The 21,440-nt window shown below is 34.6% G+C and overlaps 1 protein-coding gene and 2 pseudogenes across 1 annotated transcript; 2 read left to right on the top strand and 1 right to left on the bottom strand.

The window, feature by feature from the left end:
* The first annotated feature begins 703 nt into the window (after window positions 1-703).
* LOC119511346 (olfactory receptor 5M8-like) lies at window positions 704-1,873 on the top strand. The gene has a single exon (XM_037805781.1). It carries the CDS (start codon window positions 704-706, stop codon window positions 1,871-1,873), a length of 1,170 nt encoding a protein of 389 aa, XP_037661709.1.
* A 2,471-nt stretch (window positions 1,874-4,344) lies between these two features.
* On the bottom strand, window positions 4,345-6,066 carry LOC119511345 (annotated as a pseudogene).
* A 5,239-nt stretch (window positions 6,067-11,305) lies between these two features.
* LOC119511344 lies at window positions 11,306-12,913 on the top strand (annotated as a pseudogene).
* The last annotated feature ends 8,527 nt before the right edge of the window (window positions 12,914-21,440 follow it).

Below are 21,440 nucleotides of genomic sequence, written 5' to 3'. Positions count from 1 at the left end.
ATACCTTTTCAAAAGAATCTTCAGAAAAGTAAGAGAATCACCCATGCCCCACCCTGAAGTCCCTGTTCCAATGGGTCTGGAGGAGAATGAAAGCATCAAAGTATCCCAGCCTGATAACCCATGATCTCTAGTTGGGAATGAGTTTGGTCAAACTTATACAAACAGAACAAACACACTTGGGAAAATATTTAATACCCCTTTCTTTCTTCCACTTCATACCCTGCTCTCATTATAATTAGGGACAGGGAAATTCTTAGTTCTGTACCTTATCTGTTGTGTCAGTTATGCCCATAAATTACAATTTTCACATAAAAGGCGGAAGTAGAAGAAGGGAAGAAGTAGAAGTAGAGGAGGAAGGAATTAAGGGAAGGAAAACAAGCAAACCAACAACAAAAAAAAAACACAACAAAAAAAGAGGTGCATGGAAGAGGGCCAAAATAAAACAAGAAAAATAGAGACATGTATATGACAAAAGGCAGAGAATTGCTTTGAATGCTGCCAGTTTCCAATGTCTGGCTGAGATCGAATTTATCAAGAATGAAGTTCAGTAGACAATGAAGTTCAGTAAAAATACTGGGAAAGGAGAGAAGGAATTTAGGTAGATGTTCAAGACTCTAAAAGTAATATATTTTAAAAAATGTTTCTTATGTTATTGCAAAATCCAAAATAAATACTAAGTTCTCATCACCCATACAAGGAAAGTATGAGAAGAAACTTTACCATAGTGACTGAATTTATTCTTCTGGGGCTCACCAATTGTCTGGAATTGCAGATCCTCTTCTTTGTGCTGTTTCTGGCAGTTTACATGGTCACAGTGGCAGGGAATCTCAGCATGATTATACTCATCGAAGTCAATGACCAGCTCCATACACCCATGTACTTCTTCCTGAGCCACTTATCCTTTGTTGATCTGTGCTTCTCTACCAATGTGACACCAAAGATGCTGGAGACTTTCTTATCAGACAAGAAAACCATTTCCTATCCTTCTTGTCTGGTGCAGTGTTACCTATTTATTGCCTTGGTCCATGTTGAAGTCTATATCCTGGCTGTGATGGCCTTTGATTGGTACATGGCCATCTGCAACCCTCTCCTTTATGGCAGAAAAATGTCCAAGAGTGTCTACACATCCCTCATCGTGGTGCCTTATGTGTATGGAGCACTCACTGGGCTGATGGAGACCATGTGGACCTACAACCTAATTTTCTGTGGCCCCAATGAAATTAATCACTTCTACTGTGCTGACCCTCCACTGATTAAGCTGGCTTGTTCTGACACCTACAACAAAGAAATATCAATGTTTGTTGTGGCTGGATGCAACCTTTCTGTGTCTCTCCTCATCATCCTTATTTCTTACTTTTATATTTTTCCTGCTATCCTGAGAATCCACTCCTCAGAGGGGAGGCTAAAAGCTTTCTCTACTTGTGGATCACATCTGACTGCTGTCACTATATTCTATACAACTCTTTTTTTCATGTATCTCAGACTCCCCTCAAAGGAATCTGTGGAACAGGGAAAAATGGTTGCCATCTTTTATACTACAGCAATTCCCATGTTGAACCCTATGATTTATAGTCTAAGAAATAAGGATGTGAAGAATGCATTAACCAGAGAGTTGTTCAGGAAAAAATACTTTATTAAAAAAGTCTCTCTTCTTTGTGTCCAAAATCTTTTTCTAGACCTTTTCTTCAATACTGATGATGGACTTCATGGTGAAATGAGAAATATGATACACCAAGGAGAACTCAAACGTGTCTTTACCTTTAACTTTAACTATTTTAAAAATTCAAAACATATAAAACAAAATTTTTGTTACGATAGTTTATGTGTGGTAGTAATGATTTGGGTTGTTCACCAGATATTTTTATATCCTTGATTTTTAGGCCCATGGTAGAATTGAACCTCTGGCTCCCTTGGTGTTATGTGGGAACTTGGTGATTTCTGGACAATGAGTTGAATTAGAATTCACATGTGCTGCTTTGAAGTTGAGCATTTAATTGTGATGAGAAATTCCTTAAGTGGTCTTAAAAAAAGTGTTTCATGGGGATCAGCAAGATTAAAGATGATGGTTGCTAAGGCATTGTGGGGTCTTGATGAAGAGATGAAACAGAACCTTCAGCAGACATGTAGAGTGGATGAGAAGTAAAACCTTGCATTTATAAACTACGTAACATATTGAGTTTGTTGTTTCCACATAATGAATTAGCCTCTTCTGTCTGACACAATCTCAATTTATATATAATTCAAATAAGCAGAAATATGTATCACAAAATGAACAACCTGAGTCTTAAAGAAATGACATTTGAGATTTTATTTTGTGTTCTAGTATTTTTCCCATGATTTTACATTCATGTGTTCAACTAAAAATTATTTATTGTAATTATTATTTTGCTAAGTAATATACTATGAATGGAATTCTCTTTTTGCACAATAATTTTATTTTCTTAGAGTTAATAACTATCTCTAATTTTCCTTTATCTTAATCTACTTTTCCCCAAATTCTTGCAGAGAACTATAGGGCTCATCTTAATTGGGTCAAACCTGATAAGTGATCTCTCATTTCCTTATTTTCCCTCTGGAGAAACTCTGCCCTATTATTTTCTACATTGGTTGCTCTCTAGGTCTGTTCCAAAGCTGTTATCTAGAGATAATGATTGCTATCATCTCTTCAAAACTTTTCATTTATTTAACATATGTTGGTTACCAGTCAATGTGTATCAACCTGGAGGTTCAGCAGAAAAGAAGACAGAAAACATCTTTTATAATCTTCTACAGTGGGCAATCAGATAGTGAGATACCTAAGGAAAAAAAAAAAAAAAACTAATTCAGGTACTGGGAAATGCTATGGAAAAGGTAGTGTAGAACCACATGGAAGAGAAAGACGTGGCAGGATCATAAGTGAGGGGTGTGGTAATATGTTAGTTTCCATGGATGGGAAGGAATTGGTGATGTTGGGGCTGAAGCCTATATAATGAGAAGAAAGCAAACATAAGCAGATCTTGGGGAACCATGTCCAGCAGAAACAGTATCATGCACAGAGCTTCAGGGGTGAAACTTGGTATGTCAGAGGAACAGAAAGAAAGGTAATGTGGCCAAGCTTAACAAATGGGAGAAAAAATTGGAGTTGCACTCCCTTTGTTTATTGGCTGATGCTGCAGGTTGCCACAGTTGACTAGGCAATCAGACTGTATCACTTTTCCATACATGTCCACATTTTAGTTGCTGCTTCTTGATATGTAGTCAATATTCCCTCAGGTTAGACACAATGAGATGATCAGTAATTTGCTAAATCATATTTATTATTATGATTATTATTATTTAGTAAAAGGGAAATTTATGGAACAGTCAGATTTTCTACTATCCAGCTTTAGGTTCCTTCCACACTTCCCTTTATGATTAAGATATATCTAAGGCATTATCCCCTCCAGCAAGTCTCCCCTAATGCATTCAGGCTCTCTTCATGGTTGCCACAGCATGGCTCACCCACAAATTCATTAATCTATCATTTCATGTGTTCAACATGGCACTGTGATTATCTGCACATGCATCTGTTTCTTACACTATTCTAGGAATTTCTTGAAGGAAAAGGCCATGTCCTTTCATCTTTTTATCTTTACCAACATAGCATAATGTATGATAAAGAGATGATGCTAAACTCACATTGGTTGAGTAAGAATTTGACAATCTGTTTTTCTTTCTATCTCTGCCATTAGCTATAGCCAGTTATAGCTTTCTCTCTGATACTCCCTTCTCCCATCCTAACAAGTAATCAAGGCAGAACAATAGGTGAACACTTTGCTTTAGCAAAATCATGTTCAAACTCTTTATCATATTGTATAGATGATAAAAATGATCTGTTACAAGCCCTTTGAGGAAAGTCTTTCTCATCAGAAATCTGATAAAATAATTTTATTGGTGTCAGACATGAATGATACCAAACTATATGTCTTTTTTCATTGAATGGACCCAGGTAAGAGTTTATGTTGAACTATAGCAAAAGGATTTCAGGGAACTAATTCTGAGCAATAAAAGTTTGTAACAATGCATTTTCTTGCAGAGTCATTTATGATCATACTTTATAGTTGGGAAAAAAAACAAAGTTTTTATTACCTTCAAAAACATCATTTCATTTTCATTTTCATATCAGTTATTATTATATTTGAAGATTATCAAATATCAAGAAGTCAAGAAATTTGCCAGAATCATAAACTAGGCAGCCTGGGAGAGAGGAATGAAAGGGCTATGCTGGGGAAGTCCTGAACACGTCAGGACTCTTTTTTTTTTTAATTTCAACTATTTTTTAAAGTCCATTTTCTCTGTTTTACATGTCCAAAAATGTTTGCTTGGTTATGAATTCAAAATTTCACCCAAAGTTCTTAGTGATTCATAGAGAAATCTTTCTAAACTCTCCTCTTCCAGAGTAATTTCCAGTAGTATCTTTAATTTTCTCTGAACTGTGGGTGTAGCCTCCTTCACTTTTGAGCTCTTATGTTTACCTTTATTAATAGTCAGAATAATGTGCATGACAGCTGTGAGGCATGTAATGTCTTCACTATTGTCAGAAGTAACATGTCTTTAAGTTATCTAAAAATGGCCTGACCACATTTGAAGACTTTATTATTATTCCTATTAAACACCTTGAAAATGGTGGAAGGTCTGAAAGACTTTCTGACAGAGAGAGCTCTTCTGTGTCAGAAGCCTTTTGTAGTTTGTGACTTATTGCAAACACTGGTACAGCAATTACAGTAGAATGCATAGAAAGCACTCTCTGGTGGAACAGGTGTATCCACATTCCAAGACTGAATGGTGGTTAGAAATTCATGAAGAGGTGTTGGAAAAGAATAAAGTAGCCTGTTTGAACTGAAGCCACAGCCTCAGTGGCATTGCCCAGCCCTGGCCAACCTTCTTCCTTTTTGGCTGTGTGCAAATGTTTCAGTATGTTTCCTTTCCATAGCTGGGAGGAGATCTTAGCCCTAATGGAATGGCCTGACCATACCTTAAACCCCAAAGTAGGAACAATCAGTCCCAGCTGCTTGACAGAGCAGACTCTCTGCACAAAGTTTGCTTGATAGATGCTTTTTGCTCAGTGGCAGGGCCCCCTCTACCTGGAGTGGATAAATACCCTCCTCATGCAGCAGGAACTTGTATTTTTTCTAAAACACAAAGGAGGGTGCATAACTGCCATCTAGTGGTCCTGACCCAAATAGTTTTGGACTTCCCAAAGATCAGCCATGATAGGATCTTTAACCCTGCTCTTTTGGACCTTTTGTTCTCTGTTAAGTAACAAGCAGTCATTCGCTGAAAGTTTCTGCTGAGCTTGAGCCTGTGTTCCCACCTTCCTGGGTTAGCAACTCACTACATAGGCTGGGTTATGATTTCAGGACTCCACTTACTCTCAGACAGGGAAGATGTTTGGTGGGCATCAGCCAACATTTACTGGGACCAGGCAAGCTCCAATCCCAGAAAATAACACACTCCCTTTATTCGCTTGACACTTTGGGCTCACTGGGTTTGTCCCATCTGTGGGCTGTGGGCAAAAGTTCATAAATTCCTTTAGGAGGTGTGAATAAAAATTTGGGGGGAGGGCATGTTCTGTCTTCACCAACCATGCAAAGATTCATGATGTGCGTTAAAATATTTGCAGCAAACTGTTGGCAAATTATTCTCTTTGCATTGAGACAGAATGTTGTGGTTGGAAATGGATTGGTTTTGAAGCTATTGAGACCTGGGTTTGATTCTGTTTTATTATTTATTCACTGGCTGGGTAAGCTTAGAGAAGTTGCCTCAGCATCTGTTCATTCACTCAAAAAATGTGGATAATGATAAACATCTCATGTTTTTTTTTTTTTTTTCTATTTTTGCATTGTGGATATCAAATGTCATTTGCAAAGTACTTTTTTCTTAATTACATTTGAAGTAGGTATTTTCTGGGCTTAATTTTGAACACAATTTTAAGAAACATTTCCAAATATAGGAGGCATGATAGAAACAGTAAATTATATGTTCTTTAGTCATTTATTTATTTAACATATACTTACTGTTTATATTAGGCTCTATTGTCACTGGCATGTTATCAATTTCTTCTTCCTATGACCTGCCATAGCACTTTGTATTTTTCTTCTAGCCATTTGCCATTTAAACCTAGTATTATTTAATTACCTATCTTTGGCATCCCATCATTGTGCAAACTATTAGATTAAAGATATCTTTTTCATATATATTATGCAAATTAAACAGCCTTGAACTTTTCCCTTTGTATATATTCTGTGTGAATTGTTAAAGAACAAACAATATAGGAAATATATTAGAGATAGTGAAGTGGTGAGAACAATTAATTGTGTGAATTCTGTTTCATAAGAAGTTAAGAGTGTTCCCAGAACCCATAAGGCATGGTCTTTAGTGTCATCTAAAAGTGCTATCCTAGTCCCTATAGCAGATAATTGTGTAAAATCCAGAGAGCCATAAAATATTATTTTTCCTAAGATCCTGTTTCAAGGAAGTACAGTGCTACCAATTATTATCTCCCTCTCTGAGGGTATTCTCCTCTGGGATTCCACTTCTAATTCCTTCTTCTCAACGTCTTTGGGAATCCTCCTGAGATAACTTCTGAGGTTAACAACTTGAGTATAAATCTTCCAGCAGTGGCTAGAATTTGACCTTTGGGGTCATGAAGAAATCACTCTACTTTTTAAAGGTAGGAGGGGAAACACATTTGTTATTTTCATTAAATCATGCACCTCTTAGATAGTGATGTGTTGAAATAGGTAGTTTTGGGGGAAATTAGCTCAGACAATTCACTTTTCATGAAATAAAATCCATAGGGTGCTTGCTAGGCTCTGGCTTTCAGTTTTATGATGTGATTATGAAGCTTCCATGATATGGATCCCCAGTAGATGTTTTCCCTGTATTAATTCCCCATTATTCTTTTTGTTTTCCAATTTCCCTAATGTCTTGGTTTCTAATATCACAATTCTCCACAAGAGAAGGACAAATTAGAAGTAGGTTAGGACTATGGAGTATCATTAACCATTTTAAAAATTTATTTCCTCTAAGAAGTAAATAAGTGCTCAAACAGCCATTTCCTGGTGATCATTAAAGTATGGGGAAGTAGTTTCTTTACTTGAATATGTGGAGGTGAGGAGTTGGGGGGAAAATCCCTAAGGCCCTTTTGGTCCTCCTATTATATGAGATTTTGTGTTTTTTTTTTCCCAATACCTGGCTTCTTTTCCAATACCCTGTTGCTGTCTAAAACCTGAGTTTCAAAAAGTGATACTAGTGCTCCTGGGAATCCTCTTTCTTCATTTTGTTCTTTTTGTTTTGTTTTTGCTTTTTCAACCAAGGTCCTTGAAATATGACTCAGTCCCAAACATACTCAAACAACTATATCTTGTCAGGGACCTTATAATATTCCACTGATGAAGAGGATTTGTAGCCTGTTTTGCCAAGCTGTGCATGTACTGGCAGAATCATTCCTACTTATCAAAGTTGCTGACTGCATGTGATTATTTGCTGGGTGTCTTTCTTGCCTCCCAGCAGCAGTCTGACAGTTCTTTTATAGACCATATTTGTATATTAGCTCTGGTTTTATTCATGTCTTCCTTGCAGTAGCCCTTAGTGCCAGTCACTTGTGTAGAATAAGGAGGCCTAACATTAGGTAAAGTGAATTAAAAAAAAAAAATGTCAACAGTTGTTTATCCACAAGCAATCCATTCAACTGAGAGGAAGCAATTAACTCTTCTGGGAAAGTAGCACATTACAGAGGAAGTGTGCTGAATAGGAAGGTAGAATGTTTTATTCCTCTCCTGTTTCCTGCAACTCTGAGATGTGAGATCAAGGAACAGTGTTAACTTTCTGAACCCTATTGCCTCTATCCTGTCTACCCTCTTCCTTTTAGCATCCAGCACCATGTATGGATCATGAAAGATGCCCAATAATTACTTTCTATAAGCACACATGCATAAATAAATGAATGTTTACAAGATTTTACAAAGGAGTTAAATTATTTTTCCCAACTATACAATTTTCTGGTAATAACTTTTGCACAATCACTGAAACACTCTGCAATACTGAATATCTAAAAAAATGGGATTCAAAATCTCAAGTTCCTTAACTGTAAAATGGACTGTACACTGTAAAATGTACCTGTTTCTTAGAATTTTTCATGGAATTAAATGAGACCATACATGTAAAGTACTTTAGTGTGGTGCTTGCAGGATAAGAACTAATTAAATGTTATTAATATTATTTCCATTATCTCCTCAAGTAAGCAAACTAGCCAGGCCTACTAGTTCTGGTGATATTCAGAAAGAATGAAGTGATATATTGATTTCCTGAGCCTGGTTAGAAAGGGTGAAAAGTTTGATATACCCTTCTGACAATTTTTGTGATACTGACATTTGCTAATGTCAGATTCATCCCATAGATAAAAGAATAGATCACTGTAAATTTTGTTTTGTACAGTTAAACTAATAAAATTTGTTTGTAAATTAAAATTTTGAGATGCATGTGGGTATATATTTTAACTTTTTTGATATAATTTGTTATAATTTGTTTAATATAATTTGTGATAAATTCAGTAAAATACATGTACCATCTATGTAAACTATAAGCCATAAATACTTAAAGAATATACCTGAAACCACTACTCAAAATTAAAAAATACGATTTTTGTGTTTGGTGTGAAGTAAAGGTGGAATTTAATTTTCCTCATTTAAATAATGAATTAAGCCAATAAACTATACTGAAATCATTTCAACACTGATCTGAGGTTAAGAAATAAGTTGAAGATATAGCAAATTTTGCTGATAATGACCTTGAATTCAAGATGGTACAGACAGTCTCAAGAGATGGGGAAAGATCAGAGAAGAGAAACTATAGGAACAGAGCCTGATGGAGATTAGATTAGAAGAAATGAGGGATGAGCTTAGAGGCTGGGCTTTCTTGTGTGTCTTAAATAAAGATAAAAGTTATAATGAGATATGTCTTTGAAAATTCCAGGCAGATGTTATCAGTTAGTATCTGAGCATTGGGGAGTAAGGAAGTTCAAATTTATGAGTACATCTCATAAATGATTGTATTAGAAGGCAAAAGGAAATATGGTCTTAAATCCAGTGTACTAGTTTTCTGCTACTCCCTGTTGGGAGAAGAGAGATTTTTCTTCAAAAGTGCATCTTGACCTTTGTTGAAAGACATGGGAACATCTAGGGAAGATGGTTTAAGCTTATGTATCCTCAGTTCACTTCTCTTTACCAGGTTTTCTTCTTTTTAAAATGTAAACATGTAAGTCTATAAACTTCTTTAATAACTGTTTTCAATAAATCAAATTTTTATTATGTAGTATTTTAACTATGATTCAGTTTTAATATTTATAAATTTCTGTTATGATTATCCTTTGTCATATATTAGTCAGATTTTTAAAATTTAACAAATTATGATGATTTTATAATTTTAACTTTATAATTGTATTACTTTCCAATTTAATTGTGCAGTGTGATTATAAAATAGGGTTTGAAGATAGGCATTTTTGAAATCTGTTAATACTTAGTAGTGATAATTTTTGTAAAAGTTTCATGGTTTCATGTAATCTTAAGAAAAATTTACATTCTCTCATTTTTGGATGCCAAAACTTTAATTTTTATTTCTGTGTAATATATACCTAGTTAACTTATTATTCAACTCTTCTAAATCTTTACAATTTTATCACTTAACCAATTATTAATAAATATTTTAGAGAGCTGTGTTCAGGACTCCCAATCCAATCAATCACATTCTGTACTTTAAGGTGTTTTTTTTTATGCATGTGTTTTTTTGTTTTTCTGTTTTCTTTTTTTTTTAGTACATGGAAGTTTATAATTTGCATACCTGTTTGATGAATGAAATATTTTATCATTATACACTGGCCCTTTCTTTTCTGAATAATGCTTTTGGTCTAAAGGTCATTCTTTTTTTCTGATATTAATATTATGAAACAAGCTTTATTTTGATTAATGTTGCCTATTATACAATTTTTCATCATTTTGCTTTTTTCCCATATCTTTATGTTTTAGGCAAATCTTCTAAAATATTTAATCTGGATTTTGTTTTTGTATCTATTCTGAAAATCTGTTATACACTTTTACTTGATTATTGATATACTTAGAATTATCTCGAATATCTCACTTTTTATATCTATTTGCTATTCTGTTTCTGTATTTAATTTTTCTTAGGTCTTGCCTTTTATAAAGATTTAGATTTTTGTTTAATAGTATATCTACTGGTTAGGAGTTTACATGCTGTTTATATACTTCAGTTTGTTACTGTTAAAATTTGACCATACATATCTAACTTAAAATATCTAAAATTAACATGTTCATACACCTGATGAAAAATATTTGGATTTTAGAAGATGTTAACTCTGATGGTTCAATTCTGTAATTGCAGTAACGTTTTGCAGTGTTTCAGGAGTGTCCTTTTTAAAAAAACACACATTTTTGACATCATCTTCATCACTATCATCATCGTTATAATATTATTTATTCAGGCAATGTTCATTTTTATTTGCACATAAATTTAGTTTCACTTGTTCACTTTTCCTTCTTTGTTCTCAAGCCATTTATCTGGTTTTATTTTCCTTTTCCCTGAGGTCTACTATTTAGACTTTTTTTTTTTTAATTCAAGTCTTGGAGGTCATTTTTTCATTTATTACTATCTTCATTTTATGCTATTCAATTTTTAAGGGTGTTCAATAAACATTTGTTGAATGAATGGATGAATGTTCTTGGTGCAATAATACTTATTTTTCTTTAAAATTACATTTCATCTGCATGCATAAATATATCTTTATTTATTTATGCACACATGTGCACACACAGACATAGAGCATACTTAAGTTTTTGTAGCAATGGCATCAAAGCAGATCAGACCATTGAATATTCTGTGCATAGTAATAGGGAAGAGTTATAAATTGAGAAACTGAAAATTATTTTGCATCATCTAGGGTGATTAAGTTAATTCCATTTATCCTGACTATAACACAGTATTGACATATGAAGGAATAGAAAGTATATAGGATATAAAGGGATTGCATTACTCAGCAATATCAAAGGAAGATGTACTCCAACTGGGGACAATAAAGATAAATCTGGACAGCAGAAATGTATTAAGGTAGTGAGGAATTGGGAAAGCAAAGACCAATTTAAACATATGCTTAAATGTCATAAAATGACCATAGTTATTTCATTTACAAGATAAGTATTGATAAAGGAGCATAAATTCACCCATTCAAGACTATCCACAAATTGGCTAAATTGGAGTGTGGAAATGGAAAACAATGGTTACAAGTACATGCCATCGAAGTTAAATTGTCAACCAAAATGACTAGTTTACTAGTTTACTTGAGTACTCAAACAACCAAGTTATGAAACAAACTGCACACAACACCACAACACCACCATCATCTCCAATCACAACAACATATATATAAATAAAACTTCTCATTGGGTTACACCTCGTAGATCAGCAGATCAGATCACTGAACTGGGAAATGTGAGGTGAGGGTCTGTTGACAGTTAGGTGCTTGCCCTTGGGTAAGTCACTTCCCACTCTGGAATTCAGTTTCTCCATCTTTAGAATGAGGAAATTTATCTAGACTCTCTTTAAAGTTCTTTCTAACATTCTGTGTGTTTATGTGTAGATATGAAACTGTGCATAGAGGAATTCTAGCCCTTTCCAAATTTCTATTATAATTTCTTCTTGATGTGTGAGATATTTAGTTTTTTTTGTTTGTTTGTTTTTTTCTTATTTCTCAAAGTATGGGAAGCATCCAACTTAATTGTCAAAGTGTTATCACAAATTTACAGAAATGCTACTGAGATACATAACTAAAACACTTCGGATCTTTTTATACAAGTACAATATTTAACCAAGACTTCAATGATTTTTTAAAAAAATTCTTATATCTTCTTAGGTACTAAAACCAATGCCTCACATATAAGATAAAGAAATGTTCAGAAGAAACTACACGAATGTGAAAGAATTTATTCTCTTTTGTCTAACAAGCCATCCAGAGTTGCAAGTTGCCTTCTTTGTGCTATTCCTTGTAGTTACCTTGTCACTGTGGTAGGAAATCTGGGCATGATTGTTTTAATCAAAATTGATTCTTGACCTCACACCCCCATGTACTTTTTCTCTCAAGTTTGTCTGTTCTAGATCTGTGTTTCTCAACAAATGTCACCCCCAAAATGTTAGAGAATTTCTTATCTGAGAAGAAGACCATCTCATATGCAGAGTGTTTGGTGCAGTGCTATATTGTCATTGCCATAGTCCTTACAAAGCACTGCATGTTGGTCTCATGGCCTATGACCACTACATGGCCATCTGTAACCCCCTGCTCTACAGCAGCAAGATGTCCAAGAGCATCTGTGTCTGCTTGGTCATCATTCCTTATGTCTATGGCTTCCTCCTCAGTGTAATGGAAACTGTGAGGACCTGCAACCTCTCCTTCTGTGGTGCTAATGAGATTAACCATTTCTACTGTGCTGATCCTCCTCTTATCAAACTGGCATGCTCTGACACCTATAGCAAAGAGTTGTCAATGTACATAGATGCCAACTACATCAACGTCCAGTCCCTCCTGGTCATTCTCACATCCTACATGTTCATCCTGGTTGCCATCCTCAGAAGCCATTCAGCAGAGGGAAGGAAAAAAGCTTCTTCTACCTGTGGCTTCCACCTGACAGTGGTCACAATCTTCTGTGGGACCCTCTTCTGTATGCATTTGAGACATCCCACAGAGGAGTCTGTGGAGCAGGGCAAAAGGGCAGCCATGCTTTATACCACAGTGAATCCCATGCTGAACCCTATGATCTATGGCCTCAGGAACAAGGATGTGAAAGATGCATTGAGAAAAGCAATAGGGATACAAAAATTGGGAAAATAAAAATTTGAAACTGCCATTAAAAATTCCTGAAGTAGTGTATGATATAATATTATTCTGTTGTACATTACATTTTAAGTTATTGGTGCACAATAGTTTTCTTATTTTGGTTAGACAGCTGACTGGATTGAAATTACTGAACTTGGTAGTTGAAAATGGGAAAGTTAGGAGGTACCATTTAGGCAGTTCATTTCCATCCCTGGTTGTATCAATTAGTGTTGCTTCTTGTAAGAAATGGCTTAACCAATGTAAGGTCTTTGTTTTACATTGTTTTCCTGTCAGATAAGAAAATATGAAGGTAGGCATTCTCTGAGTTGTAAACCACGCAGTAGACTCTTTACATCTTGTTTTATACTGAACATAGCTTATATTTTCAGTCACTTCATGATCCAAAATGGCTGCTAGGGAGCCAGCTTCCTTGTGCATATGTCCTTCATGTGCTCTAAATCTTCCATATAACATGACTGCTTATAGCTCATTGGCCAAAATGTAATAACATTCCATACCTCCCTGTAAAAGAAGCTTGAAAATATTTATTCAAAGACACTGTAGTTCAGAATAAAAAAATGAGGATTCTATTTCTAGGAAACTAGCTACCTCCACCCTCCACACTGCTGGTGAATAAATGTCTAACATAGCATGGAAAGCTCAGGTTTTTTATTTTTTCTAATTTATTTTTTGATACAGTTAATTTAAAAATAAAAAAAAACATTGGAGAAAAGCATTCTAGGTAGCTAAGATCATAAGAAGGTGACTTCACACATGCAAGCACGTGCACACATGGGTGCAAGCTAAGCTCTTCTCACTCCAATGCTTCTGCTTTGCTGATAACCTGTAACACAACCTTTTGATTTACTTTCAAGTTAAGATCCCTTGGCAAACTTACTCAATCAGTAAAAATACTTTTAATTAATCTTTCTGTATGTTTTGGTATTTTCAATTGATCTCTATATTAGATAACTTTAAAACTAGAATATCTTAGAGACTATCTGATCTGAAGGCTTTATGTAATGATGAGTAGAGTTAAACCCAGAAAACTTTCCTATAGAGCTAGAATGAAGTTGACCATTGCTCTATTGCTGAATGAAGGATTTGTATTATTTGCCTACTTTCAGTGGTGACCTAATATTTTATAACTTAAAGCTCTTGCTGCATACACAATTTTAATAATCAATACTTAAAAAAAAACATACTTCAGTCTTACTTCATCCTCATTTAATTATTGTGTTGCTAAACCACTTGCAATAATTACCAACCCTTGAAATTTAAAACATTTTATTCATAGATGGGAAGGTTTGGGATACATGCTAAGGTGCTATAAGTTTTATACAGTAAAATCTCTTCTAAAATATTTTGTCAAATAAATTATATATTATTTAAAGACCCAGTATTAAAATCAAGTAGAATTTTTCTTTCATCATCAAAAATGTCTTGCTCATCTATTACTTTTTGGACTTACTCTAAGGACATCTTTCTGTGTTAGAAATCAAGATAACAAAGAAGATTAAACTTCTCTTAACATTTTCTTTCTTTACTGTTCCACAGTCTTTCTAACAATTCAAAACAACTTTTAGCAATTGCTTCATTAAAGTTATTTTATAAACCATGGTATTTAGGTATTAGGCACAACTGTGTTTAGGTGTAGATATGGGCAGTGAAGTTTACTCACGTTAAGTGACTTACTACCATTCTGAATTTCCACTCATTTCTTTACCTTCCTAGTACCTGAGATTCTAATATGGCCTTAGTAACACTGCAATATTCTTGAACCTTTTAGATTGTTACAGCATGGTCATAATTGGTAGTGCTAAATCAATAAAGAGCATAGGCACACTGTAATTTTCTTACTTAATCTCTCTATTCCTTAAAATATCTTAGTAATAAAGTCAAATGCACAATTATGGTCTACAACAGAAGAGAGGTCTTGTGATCTTTATGGACATTGTTATGACTGGATCCTTTATAACTTTGAAACCATCATGTGTTGAGTTCAAATCCAAGAATCAAGAGAGAGTTGAAGTCAAGTTACTTAGCTTGTCTGAGAAACATATTATACACATGTTTAAGGATTGAATACAGAAATATGCATATTTGGGGTCAAAGGATGAATTATTTTATGATGAGAGAAGAAAAATCTATCAGAGAAGAATATGCCTGATATTCCAAGTACTGGCCAAGCCCAGTGATGTTTTCTCTCTCATCTAGTCTTGCATCATAACAGCTAAGGGAAGGACAAGGCAGTAATTCACTCAAAATATTATCACTATTTTGTTAGATTAATATTAATCACAAAACATAGCCATCAGTTAAATTAAAAAGTTTTGGCTTGAAAACAAATCTGCCAGTAGCAGTACAACTTATCAAAATGCTGAGGGTTTGGCTTATGAAAACTTTGATGACTTTCAGTGTTAACTGACACTTCCCATTTTTAAGCTGATAACTACCTTGATGGGATGACTCTACTCCACACTCACTGGAAGATGAACTATGACACTTTAATTAATTAATTAATTAATTAATGGGATAGTGTCTTCAGGGATTCATGAACATTTATTAAAAAATTGTTGACTGACAGATGGCCCAAACAGTCTTGTTTCCTAGATTGTCATCGTTAATAGTTTCTATTTAGTCAGTACTGGTTAATATTATACAATTTTGTATTATATACATATTAGGCAAGGAAGACAGATCTCAAACAATAAATAATAAATGAGAAAGATCAGTTTATTAAAGCACATATAAAAATCCTCTAATTTGGAGGAAAGCAGGAGGCAAAATTAAGCTAGAGGCAATCAAGCTTTTTTCTTTGCCTGAAAAGCAGGAAACCTATGTCCATTGCCCTCTATCTCTGGGTTAGGTTTGGGGATTGAGTAGGGAGGGGACAGGCATTCCATTTGGTGTGCAGAATTTAAATTCTAAGAAGGTCTTTTTTTTTCTTTTTCCTAGTTGAACCACTGGAAGAAGCAAGTTCCCAAGGTAGCAATGTTTGTAGCCCACATCTAGAGAGGAAGACCCTAGGCTTTCTAAAGTCTCTCTGGTCCAGCATGGTAAGGTAGTTACAAAATGTTCTCTGTTTCTTAAAGGGGAATAAAAGTAAATTAAAGAAGCAAAGCTTAAAAGGCCTGAGGCTTTCAAATAAGGAAAACTTAGTAGGAGTCAGATAAGAACAAGAATATATTACATGTTATGGAGACATCATATGTCTCCATGAGAGCAGATGCTATTTGTTTCAGTTCGCTAAAGCTGCCAAAATGCAATACATGAGAAACAGATTGCCTTTTATAATAGGGGTTTATTACAGTTCTAAGACCATGAATATGTCCCAATTAAGGCATCAACAGGATGAACCTTCTCTGAAGAAAGGCCGATGGTGTCTGGGTTTCCTCTTTCACCAGGAAAAGCAGATGGTCAGAGTCTGCTGGTCCTCTCCCAGTTTAGCTTCTGGTTTCCATGGCTTTCTCCATGACTTCTGTCTTAGGTTCTCTTGTGGTTCCTTCCTATTTCTCCCAGGGTGTTTTTTTCTTAAGTGTCTCTGAGCTTTCTTCAAAACATCTCTGAATTTTATCCTCTCATAGAGGACTCCAGCAAACTAGTTAAGATCCACCTTAAAAGGGTGGGATCACATCTCTCTGGAAACAACCTAATCAAAAGGTCCCACTCACAATAGGTCTGTCCCCAGAAGATTGGATTAAAAGAACATAGGCTCTTCTGGAGTATATAATAGATTCAAACCAGCACAATATTTTTACCCCCACTGTAGTCCAGGCACTTAGTGAAAGAATAAATAAATAAGAATGAATATGAGTGTTCATAGATGGTGGCATCAAGGGCAAGAAGTGGCCTGTTTCTCAAGGCTTTGGAGTACATTAATCTCCTAGAATTCAGTTGCAGCCCTGTGGAAGTTAGGGAGTGGATGTAATCCAGCTAAGCTTCATCCATTTTGGAAAATGGAGCCTCAAAATATTAACTGAGCTCAATTAGAGAAATAAATCTGCATGTTTTACATTATGAAGCTCATTAACTGAAAAATATACCCACCTGTAATCTCTTTACAGATAATCTTTTTCAGTAATAATTTAACTCATATTTCTCAAGCATGCTAATTTCTTTTCTCTCCTAAATGAGTAGAACCTATAAACATGATGAAGACAGCTATTAGAGATCATTTTCTATCAATAAAAAACACATATTGAGAAATTTCTTTTACATAGTGTTGAGAAAAAAAAAACAGAACAAAAAACATGAACAACAACAAAAATCCATCAACTTTAACCCAGGAGGCAGTTGGATTTTGGAGAAATATATTAATTCTTTCAGAGAAATAGAAGCCCATTTGGAGCACATTAATGATGTGTGAACATGAACTATGCTGCCTTTTATTCTGTCACTTTACCAACTCTTTCTGACTGAAAAAGTGATTTTTCACTAATAGAAAAGTGCTAGTGTTTTGCATAATCTGTAGTACAGATTATTCATAATACATGTTGTGAAAGATGCAATACTGACATAATTATTGTCACAAAGGACTCCAAGATCTTTGACTCCCCTCCAAAAAAACAAACAAACAAACAAAAAATAATTCAGCACAGTCCTCAGGATACAGAGAAACAAATTAGGAGGAAAGCAAAATAAAATAAAATAAAATAAAAACACAAGCTTTTCAGTCCTTATTTTTAAAAGTTCTAGTTATTGGCCTTTAAGATTCATCTTCTATTGTAGATGATGCAATATGCAGCATGTTAATTACTTCTTCATGTTTCTGTCTAAATTCTCAAGTGAGGAAATCCTATAGTGGGATTTTCACCCCTTATAAATCCTTCTGATTTATCCATTCATGATGACAGATGAGATGTTTCCAAGAACAGTTCTTCTTCATGCACAGGTAGGTTCATTCATAGGGCTAGTTTATGTGATCTGATTAAATCAATTTAAAGTGTTAGCCCTCTAGGAAATCCTTGCAATTTTCAATAGTCAGAGAATGTTCTTTGAAGGGCTATTAGGAAGTGGGATTGGAGAGGCTGCAGTGTGGCAATGGGAGTCAATTGTGGCTGGGGCATTTTGCTGGAAGCCCCAGTCCAAGGATTGCAATTCACCCAGTGAGAGAAAGATAAAGTCTTACTTAAATAATGAGGCTCTATCCCATAATGAGTTACTAAACAGTAACCAAATAATAGTTTTTCTGGTCTCTTTAGTACAACTGTCATTCTAAATCTCTCCTCTCTATCTCTATCTCTATCTCTATCTCTGTCTCTGCCACTGTCTCTGTCTCTGTCTCTATCTCTATCTCTATCTCTATCTCTATCTCTATCTCTATCTCTACCCCATCTCTATCTCTATCTAGCTCATCTATCTCATACACATGCACAGTCATTGAATTAAACTTGTATACCATACCAGCATGTATACAATACCAAAAACATGTTTTCCAATGCAATTGTTGACAAAGAAACCCGCTTGGCCTCAGGACACTAATAAATGATCCTATATTGCTTAGAAACCCCTGGGTCCTTTCTTCATTCTCCCTCTACAACCTAAATGATTGGAGTTTCACATGGAAAATAACCATAAGGACAAGTCAGCCCCACATGCCATTTTCTAGAATTCTCTGCTTGTCACAAATAGCAGTATTCTAAAGACCTCTGAAGTTCCTGCCAGCTTAATAAAAGGGGTGACAACCTTTGTTAGTATGGTCAACTGTCTTGGTTTGTCCAGGACTGAGGGGCTTGCCAGTGCTAAAACCAGTAAAATCCTGGGCGAACTGGGATGGCAATTGTTCACCCTACATAAAGCTTACAGCTGATTGAGATGATAGTGAACAGAGATGAATTTCATTAGCAGATCAACATTTGAGCCTTGCTTTACTCTTCTGTTCAATTTGTCATTTCAGCAAACTGATACACTCAGCACTTAAGGTGCTTGAAGCCTAACACCAGTTCTTTACATTTTTTTTAAAAAAATATTAACTACATTTTTCTAAAGCAGAAAAGCCATTAAAATGTTTTCTAAAAATATATAAGGTTTATTAATTATTGAATATATCAATAAAGCTGTAAAAACATGTATTCCCCTTGTACTTGGATACAGTATGTTGTGAACACAGAACAGGGTTCTTATCTAGATGTATGGAAAATGGCTAATTATTTGTAAGGGGACCAAGATGATGATGCAGATGTTCCTGCAGAGTAAAGAGGGTGTGTTAATAGAGTCAACAATATCCTCTTTCTTCCTTTTACAAATTCACAATTAGGTGAAGTAACATCTTTTTGTCCCTGGCATTTGGCAGAGGAAACCTATAAAGTTACTCCCTGTACTTGTCAATACAACATTCTAGAAAAGGAGGAAAATCATCTCTTATTTTTCCAAGCTCCATTTTATTTCTATCACATAAATTCCAAGGAGGAGATGAGCAGTAGTCATCTAATATAGGGGCAAACCCCAGAGAATGAGGAGAGAAGGACAGATCTCAGAAGACAATGGGTAGGAAAGGAGTATATCTCTATAGTCAAGACACAGGATGTTGGTAACAGCTAATGATGGATGAGAGAAGAACCAGTGATTTTTCTGGAAAGTATTAAACATATAACTTACAGAGAAAAAGTCATGTATAAATAACAATGAAACAAAATAAAAATGGCTTTAAATCCCAATTTGCTACTAATAACATCTATTTCCAGTTACTGAGATAGATTAGTGGCATGCATGTGATTTAAAATTAATGAATGTTTTAGTAATGAGTCACTCAATTTGGCAAGAGCCAAGTGTGCTGTCAATAGATAGATCAACGAGAGTGTTATGGTGAGAGAGAATTGGTGAAGAAACTATTAGAAATGTGTCAAGTTTAATAAGAATTACAATAATAGCTAACACTCTTTATTGTTTTATGTGTGCTAGACACTGTTCTATTCCATTGAGCTCAATTTATTTAATCCTCAAAAGGTACCCAACTTTTAAAAGGAGGAATCATGTTTGAGAGATGAGTTAAACACATCATTTTAAAGAAAACAATCACAATGCTCTGTATTGTAAATTAGATATTAATCTGAGAAGAAATATATTCTTTAAAAATATTTATATTAAAACCTTCAGCTAAATATACATTTTCTCCCTTTTTTTGGAAACCAAATGCAAATGCAAATTTGTGCTACCTCTAAATATTTCTGGATGTAATAGATTTTATATAATTTTCTTTCTCTTGCTGTCCACCTATGCTTTAGAATATCTTAAAGAAATTTTCCTTTTAGTGCTTTATGCATCTTCTTTGTACCTATAGGAAGTGTTCACCTTTAAAATGATAAACGATTTGATGAGTTGTTTTTAAACAAATGGTATATGGTTGTATATATAAATGTGTATGTGTATATGTTCAATAGTTAATCTGAGGAGTGCAGAATATATCTGTATATATCACCTCTTATAATCTGAATACTGCATATTATAACTACAAATCTCCTTCTAAATAGGTGAATCCTAAAGTAATATGTTCAAAACAAGAGGCTGGAGAATACTAAAGACTAAAAGTCAGAGTTTCTAAGTAGTTCTATTCAACTACATTTGCATTTATGTAACAAGAAAATTGTGAACTTACAGGAAAATTTGAGAGACATGTTAATCTTTTTCTCATCCTGCATATTATGTTCGTGTTTATCTAAGTAAAACAATCATAATCTGAGTTACTTACATCAATATATCTGATAAAAGCTGAGAACCTTCTGACTGAGATGCATAGATTTCTTAGCCAGTAACCCGTAAGTGGATGACATTAGAGCAATCAGAGGCTTCTTTATAAAAATTCTGAAGATATCCATGTTTTTCTGATGACTCCTCTTTAGTCACCTTCATATGAATTAGAAGCTCTTAAGGGAAAAAAAACAAACCAACAAGCAACTATTAACTAATTTTTCTCAAAGTACAATGCAACATGAAAAAATATAATTTTGTTTCTCTTAATGGATTATTAAGCATTGGTAGAAGTCCCTTGACCAACCAATCTCCTACAATTTACACTACAGGAAATTGAGCCCCAGATAAAGGAATTTAATACCAGAATCAGGACTGGAACACAAAGCTTGGGGGCTTCATTAAACTGTACTTTCTATAATACTTCATGCATATTTTCTTAGTTAATCCTTATAACAACCCATAAGGTAGACCCTCTCATTCTCCCATTTACCAGTGAGGAAACTGAACACAGCAATATTAAATACATGACTTAAGGCCATACATCTGGTAAATAGCAGAGCTGAGAACTGAGACCCAGACTTGAACCATTTAACTATTAATGAAATTTGTCAGATTTCATTAAAATGTAATTCTTATTGCAACAAAAAAGATACCCATGTAGTTAATCTTTATTCTATCTTCACTATTCACCTCACCAGGAACAAGCTGGGAAGTGATGATGATGATCATGATGGTATTAGCCTAATCTGTACTTTGGTGGCAAATACAAGAGAGTTTTATGAGGAACATCAGTTTTTCAATCCTTTGGCCCATGAATAAATATTACATAAGTAAACAAAATTTCTATTCA

Source organism: Choloepus didactylus, chromosome 16, assembly GCF_015220235.1.
Source record: "Choloepus didactylus isolate mChoDid1 chromosome 16, mChoDid1.pri, whole genome shotgun sequence".
Lineage (NCBI taxonomy): Eukaryota > Metazoa > Chordata > Mammalia > Pilosa > Megalonychidae > Choloepus > Choloepus didactylus.
Note: the sequence above shows the minus strand (reverse complement) of the source record. Positions and strands in the feature narration are given on the sequence as shown.